Genomic DNA, 14,609 nt, shown 5'->3' on the forward strand with positions numbered 1-14,609 from the left:
AGTTGATTATATAGCACTGAGTGTGCGGACTTAATATATACTTTTGAATCATTATGAACACTAAGTGTGCGACATTATTGAGTCGATCACGGACAGCGGATCGGGTAAGTACCTTGAGTTCGTGACTAATAGGCGTTATGTTTATATTTGAAGTTGAGCTTGGTAAGTTTGAACCTATGTGACAATTATAATTGAAGTCACGTACATAAGATTTATCGTGGAATAGGTGAAAGGTCGTTTAGTTGTATGATTGTAACGAAAATAAAATGATGTATGAAAATGCCTCGAATATCCTATTGATTAGTATATGGAATGTGAATGCATGACTTGGTATGAGATTGAACCGATAGGTTTGAGGAACTATGGTATGGTTCGGTATGGATGGAGTAACTAGCCTCGTTCCATTTTGCTTCCTCTTGTGATAATGTTATTAATGGATGGTAGTGCATTGCTTATGACTTACTGAGTTATATACTCACTCGGTGTTTCCTTGTCACCTATTTTAGGTTTCTTGGACTCGTCTCTTTTTGCGTGATCGGGCCGTCATTGGAGTCATCACACTGGCTAGCAAGTTTTGGGTACTTTCTTCTTAGTCGGCTTAGGAGAACATTTCGGCATGTATAGGCTATTATGTTGTGTTTGAACTTTGGTATGTAAACTTTTAGCCATGCGAAAATGGTATAAATGTTCGGTTGGGTTTGGTTTCATAACGTTAGGTCGAAAGTCTTGATAATTCGACTTTTTTTATGCCATATGTCATGGTTGATTATTTTTGGTGTTAAAATTCATGATATGGCAATAGTGTAGTAGGGAGATGTTTGACAATGATTAGCCTTTGGCATGGCTAGTCATGATCATAATTGGTGATATGTATGATGAATTACTAGTTAGATCAAGGAGAAATCACGAAATAGGCATAGTTGCTTTCGTAACAGATGCTGGCAGCAGCAGTGACGTGAGATTGAAAAATCACTAAAAATAGTAGGAGTGGAATTAATTAATGAATAAATTATGCAATCGAAGCTTGATGAGTCTATTTCATATAGAAGTAACGAAATGATTATATGGACAGTATGTTAAGAGATATTCAGGTTCTCGTGAGACAGGGCCAGAACGGTTTCTGGATTCCCTGTTCCGACTTTGGAAATTCATTATAAATTAACCAGAGATAATTAGGAGTCATGCCATATATGTACAGATTCCTCTCTGAGTCTAGTTTCTATAGAAACAAACGGAATCGGTATTGAAGCTCTGTGCAGGGAGATATCCAAGTCGTAATGCGCAAAGGTCAGTGTAGTCGATCCCTGTAACATGGGAGACTTTGACTAATAAACTGTACTAATTGGCCTGACCAAAAATTCTACAAAAATTCTAACATATAGGTATATGAGTCTAGTTCCAGGGAAAATTTACGGAACTGGATTTCGAGTTTCAGAACTCAAGATATGATTTTCAAAGCGACTAGTACGCAGATTGGCAGCTTGTCTGGGAAATGTCAAATAAGTGGTTTGAAGTCTGTTAACACCTGGTGTTCGACTCCGGCGACGGTCTCGGGTTCGGGGTGTTACAAAAAATCACGTTATTACCGTTTCCAATGTTCCTGATCATCATCTCAATGAATCTAACTAACTAATGAGCGTTCACTTGCTCACGAGTCCTTGAAATGCCAGAATTTCGGCATTTCGGCTTTTCGGCATTTATCACTTTAAGCTATGAAAAAGGGCTCGTTACACACCTGATTTGTGATATTCCTTGACGAGATCTCCTATGCGATTTCTCCTATAATCAACCACTTAGAGATTAGACCATGTTAATATTAAACCAAATCGAAAACTACCTATTATCATCACTTACACATTCGGCCACCATCCACAATGGCCCTTGGGTTCATACCTTTGCCGGAGTTGATGACTAGATTTAGTCACTCCGATGATCCAAGCTTTTCACACACTCCTCGATCGGTAGCCTTTAATCCTCACTAGCACCAACAAACCAAATAACACCAAAAACCCTTTTAGCGTTAGTCGACAGAGGGGTTTTCAGCTTTTCTTAAACCACAAGATACAAATGGAAAGAAGGTTCGAATACTTACCAAGAGATCTACTCGTTGAAGAACGTTCCAAATACCTTCCTGCCCCATATCCGTTGTGAATCCAACTTAAACGTGCGTAGAAAATATATCTAAATATTAATTCCCGAATCACTAAAATATGAAGCTTTCGGCTTTCCAGCAAATATTAATCTAAGCTATTACGAGGGTTAGTACACACTTGTTACGGGTTGAAGTTGAAACGTTTCCATAATCAATCACCTACGATAACCACCATCTGTCACTCAAACTCAACTATTCCAGTATCAATATATGTAAATCCTAAGCACATCAGTCATACGGAACATAAGGGCATATTCGTCATTTTACCATACAGGGGTATTACGGTCACTTTACCCTACAGGGGCTTTACGGTCTTTTTACCTAATAGGGGTATTTTAGTCACTTCACCCAACAAGGGTGTTTTGGTAAATCTACAAACCAAGGGTATTTCAGTAAATTTTGTAAACCAATGGTATTTCTATAATTTTTAGAAAGTCAAGGGTATTTCTGTAACTTTGTAAATTAGGGGTATTTTGGTAATTTTACAAATTGAGGGTATTTCGGTAATTTCACAAACCAAGGGTATTTTGGTAATTTTACAAACTAGGGGTATTTTGGTAATTTTACAAACTAAGGGTATTTTGGTAATTTTACAAACCAATGGTATTTTAGTAATTTTGTAAATCGAGGGTAAAATAGTAATTCTGTAAATCAAGGGTAAAATAGTAATTCTGTAAATCGAGGGTAAAACGGTAATTTTGTAAATCGGGGGTACTTTGGTAATTTTACAAGTCGAAGGTATTTTAGTAATTTTACAAATCGAGGGTATTTCAGTATTTTTACAAACTAAGGGTATTTCGGTAATTTTAGTAAACTAAAGTATTCTAAACAGGGATAACAATACGAATGGGCCTAAAGCCTATTCTCAGCCCAAATAGGCCCACACGCTCGTGTGGCCCTTTTAGCCCAAATCTAGCCACAGATATTAGATTCACCTAGCCTAGCCCAATATTTACTACACAATCAAACAACTTATCCAATTGGGCCTATAGGCCCATTGGGCCCACATGGCCCCTTTCGGCCCGAAGTAGCCATCCTACAGCTAGAGTAGTGAGAAATACACACCTGATGCTCCTCAGATGCTCCTCACACTACTTGCCACTAAGCCACAAGGCTTTTTGTGTCATATTTTATCCCCAATTAATAATAAGGTCTAAAGGCCAAAGTCCAAGTTCCTTAAAAAAAACCCAAAATAAATTGCAATAGCCAAGGCTTAAACCCAGGCTCCCATACAACCTTAATGACGCCACAACCACTAGACTACAAGCTTCCTTGTGTCCTTTATTGAACACAATAATTTAAAAACCCTCATCAAGCATCCAGGTTTTTTTCACTTAATACCAAATTTTTTGCTAAAGCCCAAGTTTGAACCCAAAATTTCTCTAACACTTCTCAGGGCCATTAACCACCAAAGCAGACATTTAATTGTGTCATTTCATTGCACAATTAAATACCTATATAAAACCTCCTTACAAACCCACACTCAAGGCCCAATACTTCTAGGCCCAAATTCGGGGTGTTACACATTTCAAAAAAAAAAAGAAGAAGATCATATCTAACTGCATAATGCCAAAAGTTTGCAGTCTTTTCAAAGATAAGACGTCATACCACAGTACAACAAAGGTTGCCAAAAGAAAAGAAAAAGAAGAAAAAATAAATTACAAAAGATGACCGAGACTGGTAAAAATTGGCATAAGAAACTACCTCTTACTCTCTATGCTTACGCTGGGGCAAACACCTTTAATTCCAGTTGTTTTAAAGGTTTCAGCCATCATCCTTGGAATGGGTGCATTGTTTGGCTCTCCTGAGCAGTCTGATATGCCATCAATAGCTGTGATGGTTAGCTCCAAGCGTTGGCCATTGATTTCCAGGGGCATCAGGTCGTACACAGTCTCTGAAACTTAAAATGATAGATTCTTTCTTCAAAACAAGTTTCTGACAAAGTGGATGACGGTATCATGAAGGAAGCTCTCTTAGACTTCTATTCAAGTTCAGGGAAGAGAAAGCCTGATCAAATCATTATTTTCAGGGATGAGGTTAGCGAGTCTCAATTCAATCAAGTTTTGATCAAGTTATTGAGGCTTGCAAGTTCCTTGACGAGAAGTGGAACCCTAAAGATTGTGGTTGTTGTTGTACGAAAAACCATCATACCAAGTTTTTTTCAACAGGGATCTCCTGAAAATGTGCTACATGGTATTGTCATTGACAACAAAGTATGCCATCCAAAGAACAATGATTTTTACCTTGGTACCCATGCTGGAATGATTAGAATCACGAGGCAAACCCACTATCATGTTCTCTTAGACCAGGCTGGGTTTTCGGCTGATGATCTACAAGAGTTTGTTCATTCTCTATCCTATATGTATCAAAGGAGCACCACAGCCATATTTGTTGTGGCTCCTATTTGCTACGCTCATTTGGCAACTTCATAGTTGGGGGCAATTTATGAAGATTAGGGATGCTTCAGAAACATCATCGAGTCATGGTGGGATGTATGTTCCGGAAGTAATCCCTGTACCTCAGCTTTCCAGGTTGAAGGATAAAGTCAGCAACTTCATTCTTGTCTGCTGGGAATCATTGAACCATCTTTTTGGAGGGTTTGACAAACAACAACCAGGACTACTACTGGGCCAATCCCTTTCTCATGGGTTTATGAATCAAGATTTTTCTTCCAAGCTTTGATGGAGTCAAGAATTGAATACCTCTAGTAAATTTAACTTGAAAGTATTCATCCTAAGCAAATATACCAAGAATGGATGACACAGACTTATGACAAAGAAGGTTCGTCCAAAAGAATTTCATAAAGGAAACCTTGTGCTGAAAGAGATCCTTCCCATGCAAAAGGATGTCGAATTGGGAAGGGCCATATGTTGCGAAGAGGGCTTTTTCTAGAGGTACACTGATTTTGACAAGAAATGGATAGGAAGAATTTATCTGATCCAGTGAATTCGGACTCGGTCAAGGAATACTTTGTCTGAAGGAGAAGGGAAGCCAAGGTGAAAACCCGCAAAGGGCACTTTGGGACTTCTACTTCAAAAAAAAAAGGAAAAAAAAGAAAAAGAAAAGAGAAAAAATAAAAAAGAAAAAAGAGAAAAATAAAAAAGAAAAAGGGAGAGGCCAATGTAAAAACCCGCAAAGGGCGCATTGAGACCAAAGGGGTTTTGAGTTGAAAACCCGAAAGGGCAGCTCAAATTTTAAAGAGCACACGATAATCTTGCTATATCTGATTCAACAAAGAGTGAAGCGCGTTGCATATCGGGGCATCAACAAAGTACTTTGGATCTTTTAAACACATGTTGAATTCAAGAAAGTCTTCATGGAGCTGGCATATAAACGCTCAAGCGGCGATATCTAGAGCATCTAACTTTTGTCCTATTTGCTATCTTTAGATTCTTTTTCTTCTCAAAGATAGGCTTTCAGATTAATTTCCTTTGTATTTTTGACAAATTTATTCAAATCTAATAATTCTCAAGATTAAATTCATCTTCCATTATCCTTAAAGTATGTTGCATTAAAATAATGATAGATGAACTAAATATCTTTACAAACGAAGTTTTGCATATTACTCTGGAAATTTCTACATAATACAAGAAAATGAAACAAGACAATTGTTTAAAGAATTTCCATATTTGAGGGTCGGATGTACTGGGGAAATTTCTTCTTCAGTCTAAAAGGTGGTTGGACGTTTTAAGCAATATTGATCTTAAGAAAAGATCATTCCATAAACATCTCCAGCGGGTCACAACATTTGGAGAATGGTACAATAGGACTAAGTTGATTCATCAAGATAAAACTTCGATGAGGGAATAAGTGATGACGTCCGAAATAGGGGTCATATTCATAACATTTTGCATTAGGAGAATTTGACTCACTTCGATCATAGCATCCTAATTATTAGACATGAACTCATATACATTCTACAGGTTATGTCTTTTATGGGGCAATGTAGATCAAAGAAACAAGATTTAGCATCCCTGTGTTTATAGAGAACAAATCGAAGATAGCAGATCAAAGATTTCAGCATGGCATCCCTGTGTTTATAGGGAACAAATCGAAGATAGCAGATCTAACATTCCTGTGCTTACAGTAAAGCAGATCGAAGATTTCAGCATGGCATCCCTGTGTTTATAGGGAACAAGTTGAAGATAGCAGATTTGGCATTCTTGTGCTTACAAGGAACAAATCGAAGACATAGCTGATTTGGCTTTCACGGTTTACGCTGAAGCAAATCTAAGATGATTTGGCATCTTTGTATTGTCAGAGAACAAATCGAAGTTTGGCGTCTCCATATTCGACGGAGAGCAGACACATAGCAGATCTGGCCTTCATATGTTTATACTGAAACAGATCCAAGGTGATTTGGCATCCTTGTGCTTACAAGGAACAAATCGAAGACATAGCTGATTTGGCTTTCACGTACTTACGATGAAACAAATCTAAGATGATTTGGCATCTCTGTATTGTCAGAGAACAAATCGAAGTTTTGCGTCTCCATATTCGACGGAGAGCAGACACATAGCAGATCTAATCTTCAGATGTTTATACTAAAGTAGATCCAAGATGATTTGGCATTCTTGTGCTTACAAGGAACAAATCGAAGACATAGCTGATTTGGCTTTCACGTGCTTACGATGAAACAAATCTAAGATGATTTGGCATCTCTGTATTGTCAGAGAACAAATCGAAGTTTGGCGTCTCCATATTCGACGGAGGGAAAACACATAGCAGATCTAACCTTCAGATGATTAGACTGAAGCAGATCCAAGATGGTTTGGTATCCTTGTGCTTACAAGGAGCAAATTGAAGACATAGTTGATTTGGTTTTCTCGTGCTTACGATGAAGCAAATCTAAGATGATTTGGCATCTCTGTATTGTCAGAAAACAGATCGAAGATAACAGATTTGGTGTCTCTGTATTAGACGGGGAGCAGATTAAAGATAGCAGATATCGCCTTCCTAAGTTGCAGTGAAGCAGATTGAAGCCGTCAAGAGGCCATTTAAAGAAGATCAAGGATCAAAAACTCAAGACTCGGTGAGCCTGGGCAAAATTGGTCCTTTTATAGTCTTTGCTCTATTCCTGTTACACAGCAATGAGCAAAGAGTGGCAGCTGTAGACACTCAATTTTGCCCGGGCCCAGAAATAATTTCAAAAAAAAAAGTCCAAGTCCAGTACAAAATTACAAACATATAATTTGGCCCAATCGAAATGGTCCATTACTTGAAAAGATTGAAGGTCCATCTATGAGCTTGACTCATATGGAAATATAATCTTTAAGGATATGCAATCTTAGATATGATCTTGTAATCTTGGAGATTTAATTTGTAGATATCATTTAATCTTAACCGTTGATGTAATTGATCTGTACCGTTGGATTTGGGGAGGCTCAACTATAAATAGAGGCCTCTCCCTTCATTGTAAAACACTTGAGTTTTGGGAAGCAATAAGAATTCTTGAAGAGCATTCACTCAAATTTCTCTCCCTCTTGCGTTCTTACTCTCTGTGGTTTGTTCTTATTTTATTCTTCGTCTATCTTAGTTTTTCAACCTTTTTTATTTTAATTTCTTCATTTTTCAAATATGTATATTTATCCCTATCTTTTATACATTTGATTATGTATTTTATATATTATAATATTTAACCTTTTTATATAGTTTATTTTCAAATATATATTTTCTATGCATGTATATATATTATATTATCATTTCATGTATTTTGAACTATTGCATTATATTTTTATAATTTGTAAATGTTCTATTTATTCATTTTTTAATGTATGTCATTTATCTTATTTGTGCATAGTTTCATTTTTTTTATATGCTATGTTTAATTATTCTTTTATGTGCTATTTTATGATATATATTGTTGTATACTTTTTGCATGTATTATGTTTTTCTTTTAGTTTACTCATGTTTTTATTTGTTTATTATCTTATATTTACTCTAGTATGATTTTTTTCATTAAACGTATGTTCATGTTATTTAGTTTTGTCTTAATGATATTATTTATGTTTGTATGAAAATGTTAGAATATTTTGTACATCTATGCTTCATTATGCATTAATATGTCATCCTAAAACGTCATTTAAAATAATATTCCAAGGTTTTTTTTAAAAAAAATAAAAGGCAATGCTTGATGTTTGGAAACTTTGAGAAAGGTAGTGCCCTAACTTACTGGGTTGCGACTTTTCTCGTTGAATTCGAATAGTCAAGCACCCTTCTAAGTGATTTTGAGTTTTCAAAACTTAAACAATTATTTCAAGATTTCAAAACATAGTGTCCTAACTTACTGGATATGGCGTTTTGTTGTTTCGAGATAGAAATTTTTGAAAGACGAGTTTAGTTTCGAAGGTTTTAAAATGTTACGTCCTAACTTACTGGATGTGATGTTTTGACTCGTTTAAAATAAGTGAGCCTTAATTTTCAAAATTAAGACATTCTAATTAAAAGAGGCTTGCATCTTAAAACTTTCAAATTTCCGACATTAAAGACACTTGATAATCAATTAGGTACCAATTTTTGGGCGTTACGAGGGTGCTAACCCTTCCTCGTACGTAACCGACTCTCGAATCCATTTTCTCGACTTTCGTAGACCAAAATTAATGTTTTAAAACAAAACATTTTATAAGGTGATCCAATCACACCTAGAAAGATTGGTGGCGACTCCCGTTTTCGTTTTTCTTAAAGTCGATTCCCATTTTCCAAAACTCAATTTAAAAATGGTTTGACAACACTTTCTTGGCAATGTTCGAGATTGATCTTGGAGTTCAAGATTTTAGATTTGGGGCTGATTTTAATGAGGAAAAATGACAGCAATATGGTGGTGAATATGTTAACAAATCTTGTGGCAAAAAGAAAAAAAAAAGAAAGAGATAATAAAACTAGGTGTAGGCGACGACAACAATGGAGGAAATGAAAGAAAAAGTTAAAATCAAAGAGAAGGAGAGGAACGGGTAGGGCAATTAGGAGGAAGATTAAAGGCTGATTATTATTGAAAAATTAATATTTATACCTAGGCTAACTAGGCTTGGATGGCCCACACATTAAAATAAGGGGTTTTTGTCAAAAAATTAAATTATTTGCATGGGAATGGAATTGAAGATAGGACCTCAAGAATAAATTCACTAATGTTTAACCATCAAACCAATAACTCATTTTTAATATAATTTTGAAATATTTATTTTAAAAAATAAGACATGTCACAAACTAAGGTTTAAGGCAAAATTTGCAAAATAATAAAAACAGTGAAAGAGAAAGGATTTGAACTTAGGTTTCAATAAACATTTCATTAACACTTAACCAACAAACCAATACCTCATTTATTTTTTAGAAATGCATAGATAATTTCAAAAATTAAGGCATGACCACACACACACTCTTTCTCTCTATTCACAAACTCGATTGTACTAACCCTTGAATTTTAGGATATTACATTAACTGTTTTTAAAATTAAAATTTAAAATTTATTAATATAATAATATTAGGTTTGATTGAAGTTAATTTTTATATAAAAATAAAATTACTTATCAAGGGATTTTTTTCCAAAAAATGACTTTTTTTATGAAACAAACACACCCTAAGTTCCAACCATAAAATGATAGTGATGTCCCAACCCTCTTATGGATGGCTTAACTATTGGCAAAAAGAATAGGCATAATGATTTATTTAACTCTCCAACTTTATAAACAATGTCATTTTAGTCTTTCATTTACTTTTTCATCTCTTTTAGTTCTTAAACTTGCCTTTTTTGTCAAATCACTCCAAAATGGATGAAAAAGTAAACATTTGCTAACTTTGCTAATGTGGCAATCCACTACGTTAACAATAAATTTTTAAAAATTTAAAATATTAAAATATTTATACTTTTTAATTATTTTAAATTTTTAAATTTTTAAATTTTTAAAAATTTTAAAATTAATTAATTATTGACGTGGTATCCATGTGTATGCCACATCAGTAAGTTAACTTTTCCATCAATAAGTTAACTTTTCCATCAATTTTGGGTAATATGATAAATAATGAGAGTTTAATAGCTAAAAGAGACGAAAAATTAAATGAATGAATAAATTGATTTTTTTTGTAAAAGGACCAAATAAATTATTGTGCCAAAAAATATTCCACGTGAAATTGGTTCTTGTATTTTTAATATGGTACATATTTAAATTCTTAATTTTTAATATATGTATTTCACTCATTTTCTGTTTAACTGTTTTCATATTTTATAGTTTATTAATATAAAATCAATATCATAAATTACGTGAAAAATAGATTTAAGTTTGTTTCTTTTATAATTTAAATTACTTTAATTATTATCTTATTCATGTGTCAATTATTTTAAATTTTAATAACAAATATTTTAAATTAAATTAAATTATAACTATACGTGAATGTAATAATATGATAGAAAAAAATATTCTCCTCGATTTAAAAATTTCTTCAAACTCGTATAGATATTATAGATTTAATTTTAATATAATTTTATACAAAAATCATATATTATAAAATTGAAAAATAGGTTAGATTAGGTTTAACTCCAGTCTTTGATGGTTGAAATTCAACTCAGTATTTTTTAAATTAAATCCTCCTAAATATTATACGAAATTTCGTATTTCAACAAATAATTACTCAAATATAACGAAATATGGAAGCGTGCCTTAAGAGATCATGAGTTCTGCCCATGCAATGAGTGAGTTGCACTACGGCGTCGTTTCATCTGAATGCTTGGCTTGATTTTCACTTTGTGTTGAAATGTATAATTCGAGCAATAACTTCTATAAATATACGAAATATTGGAAAAACAAAATTAAAATTTTAAAAATAATATCTACATTAATGTATACCATATGTTTTGAGAAAAATCATTTTAAAGTTAAAATTGATGTAAAATATTGTATACTAGTCCTTTAAACAATGATTTCAATTTATCAATTAGAGGTTGGCCGGCCTGGCCGTCATTGAATTGACTAAATTTACTAAAATTCCCTTCACCCCACGTGCATGGCAATGTGTCCCCGTTGGATCCACAAAAGTATAGTACCATTGTTATATTATTATTAGATAGATAGATTTGTTCACTTAATATTTATAAATACTTATAATTAAATTTAAGTTCTGAACAGAGCTAAATTAAAATAAAAATATCATCCATGGGTACCTGTAAAAAAAAAAAAAACTTTCCTAGTAATTTTGAATCTTTGATGCCTTTATATTGTATTGCAGAGCAAATTAAATATTGAATTAACAAGATTCAATTGAATTGCTTTTTGAACCCAAAGCAATATTGATCGTATTTGTGGATACAAGATTTGGTTGCATTGGTGTATTGCTTGCAAATTTTTCCGTAAAAACATTGAAATAATGCGGCTTTTACCTAATATAAATATTAAAACAATGCATGCAGGTATGTAAAATTCATGAATGGAAGCTTGCTAAGCAGTGTAGCAGAAACAAGAGCTTGTAGCTTACATTATATAGGTCATAGGCTAATACGTAGGGTACTGTTTTCCCTGCAAAACCCACCAAAAGAAGAGAGAGCCGAGGGTACAAAAATGGAGAAAACGAAAGAACAAAACCGCCTACTTTCTTTTACCGAACCAGATGTTTTTCCTGGAACCACTTGGAGATTGAGTGCTAGATTCTTTTGTCTTCAACCTCCTCATCTCTTCCTTGTCTTCTTTCTTTTTCGTTCCAGGCTTTTGTTTGCTGCCCACTGATGATTTCCTAGCTTTCTTGTCTGAATAACAATGGCGGCCCTCTTCCTCACCCTCCACCTCCTGCTCCAAACGATGGCTTGGACCAGAAGAAGCATCGGAGGCCATAGAGTCATCAGTTTCGGCTTCATGATTGGCATCTGTTTGGCTTTCGTCAGCACCGTCGAAACGATCACCATCATCATCGTCGTCGTCGTGGTCAGCATCAGTGCCTGCGTCGCCGTCATCGTCGGCTGCGGCGTCACCAATGTACATTGTCCACCCTGATTCACTGCTGTGGCATTCTTCGGCGCCTCCGAAGATATTGGAAGGCTCCATATGATATGAGTAAAGAATAAAAATGGAGTAGAAACAAGAATCAAGCAAATGATGAAAGGTTTTGAGTTGTTAAATATAGGAAAGCAGCTTTGAAGATAAAAACAACAGAACCCATCTCACTCAAACTATATTAATTGCCTTAGGATATACTAGATAATTCCAACACCTGGAAGCCAGGTTAAATACCATTGTTAATGCAATGTTACTGTTGTTATGTCCTCATTTTGCTTTTTATTTCTTAATCATATTTATTATCTGTATTCGTCATCATATATAGCATTTATTATCATAATAGTCCAGAAACAAAGAATTAAAATTTATTTAAATTATACCTTTTCTTTTTGTAAATACAAAATCCTACTTCTCCCAGCTTAATCAAATTTTAGCTTTGGTTTTGACCGATGCTTAAGTATAAAATGGGTTCGAATTGTATTAGAGGCCTTATTGTTAGAGTTTTATTTTTTTCTTGGAATTAAAAAAAAATTGATTTTGATTTGTTTATATATTATTTATTATTAAATAGAATAAAACAATTTAGTAAGTGAAATTATAATGAACTCTGTTGTTTTTAAAGATGAAATAGAAAACATAATAAAATAATTAAAAGGAATATTTGATATCTTCTTAAATATATAAAATTTACTTCTCTGACAGTAAAGAGAATAATTGCTCTTTATAATATAAACATATATTTTTTTTAAATTAGTGAAAAAGACTTCATAAAAACTAATATTTTTAATAAAATTTTCGAAAAAAAATCAAATTGTTTCATACCAATAAAATTTTTTATCTGACCTATTCGAATTTTTTAAAAGTAAGCTATCAACGAGGTGCTTATAAAATAATTTATTAAATTATATATTCTTCAATCCATCAAATATTAACCCTCCTAAATTATCGCTGAAATATTTTTTTTTAATTTGGTCACCTAAAAACGAAATTGATAAAATTGAATACTCCACAATTAAATGGTAACGAAAAACTAACGGAATATTTATATGAAGAAATTTGTAGGTGACCAAAATAAAAACAACTCCTATTTAAAGTAATTGACGAGTAATGTATCTTAATTTCAGAGTGATTATGGTAGAAATGCATTGTTAGTCTTCTAATTTGACAATGGAGTGATTAATTTGATCAATTTATATTTTAGGTTGACCAAATCAATAAAAAAAATTAAATGACCAAACTATTGAACTTGAACTTTGAATCCCAAACTCAAATCTTAAACACTAAACCTAAAACCAAATCAAATCCTGAACCTTAAGGTTCAAGGTTCAAGGTTAAGGTTTAGGGTTCGAATTTAAGGTTTGGGGTTTAAGATAAAATAATTATCAAAATTATGTGTCAATGACATAGAAAACTAGCACAAAATTACTAATTTTTTTAAATCTGTTGCACAAAAATAAAAAATATTAACTTAATGAAAAAAACAAAATGATTAAAAATTGTAAAAGAAGAAGAAAATGTTTGTTTATAATTTAAAAAATTAATTATTTTAAGTAATTTAATTAAAGCTAAATTAAGTTAGAGAAAATATTAAATATATGTAAGTGTATAATAATACTTTGTTATCTTTAAAATTTAATAATGTGATACTATTTTATTTATACTTAAAAATTATAACTAATAGTGATAATTATATATTATAGTGTAGTTAACTAACAATGAATAAAATTATATTTCATCAAATATTAACCCTTATTTTATTCCAAAAACAAAATATTACTGGTTAATTATATTTAAAAAAAAACGAATACATCTGTAAGAAAACTATAATAATAAAGACGATGTTACTCGGTGCCTGGAAATCAACAGACCCAGTAATTCTCTGACTTTGAATCAGCAGAAGACAGCTAGAAACTGCAAAAGGAAAGTGAAATTGATCTTGTAAAAAGCATAAATAAAAAAAGAAGTGTTTTTTTTTTTTGAAAATTTGGTTCTTGAATTTGAAAGGACAAGGGTTGTTGACGTTATGTAGTTTTAATACACAAAATCTTCTTTACTTCTTCTGTCTGCAATTGCCATTAATTCAAAAGGGTTATGCTTTAAATGCAAAAGACAGTTTGGTCACAGTGTAATAAAACTAAGAAGAAGAACATAAGACTTTTTGTTTGTATTTTAAATAAAGGCTAGAGAAGTTGAAAAACATCATCTCTTCATTGCCCCAATTTAGCCTGCCTTTCACACTTTTCGTAGTTTCATGTCTCTTTTATCCTCTCATTAATACTTCAGCAGGCTTTTTACTAGGGTTCTATATCGAGAGAGAGGGGAAGCCAACTGGAGTTTAGGTTTTAATTACGAGTGAGACCATTTGAGACTGAGATGTCCTAATATCTTTCTCTGCTTCTGCTCCTGTCCTCTAATTTGATTGTGCCTGTCCTCTCAACATGTAGCATTATATGTCTATATCTGTATCTGTATCATTTCAT

At 33.0% G+C, this 14,609-nt stretch overlaps 1 protein-coding gene and 1 pseudogene across 1 annotated transcript; one reads left to right on the forward strand and one right to left on the reverse strand.

Moving 5' to 3' along the window:
- Window positions 1-3,868: 3,868 nt before the first annotated feature.
- Window positions 3,869-11,609, forward strand: LOC107942351 (protein argonaute 4-like; annotated as a pseudogene).
- Window positions 11,610-11,724: 115 nt separating this feature from the next.
- On the reverse strand, window positions 11,725-12,177 carry LOC107887820 (protein SOB FIVE-LIKE 1). The gene has a single exon (XM_016812045.2). The coding sequence runs from the start codon at window positions 12,175-12,177 to the stop codon at window positions 11,725-11,727; it is 453 nt and encodes a 150-aa protein (XP_016667534.2).
- Window positions 12,178-14,609: the final 2,432 nt, after the last annotated feature.

Source organism: Gossypium hirsutum, chromosome A03 (assembly GCF_007990345.1).
Source record: "Gossypium hirsutum isolate 1008001.06 chromosome A03, Gossypium_hirsutum_v2.1, whole genome shotgun sequence".
NCBI lineage: Eukaryota > Viridiplantae > Streptophyta > Magnoliopsida > Malvales > Malvaceae > Gossypium > Gossypium hirsutum.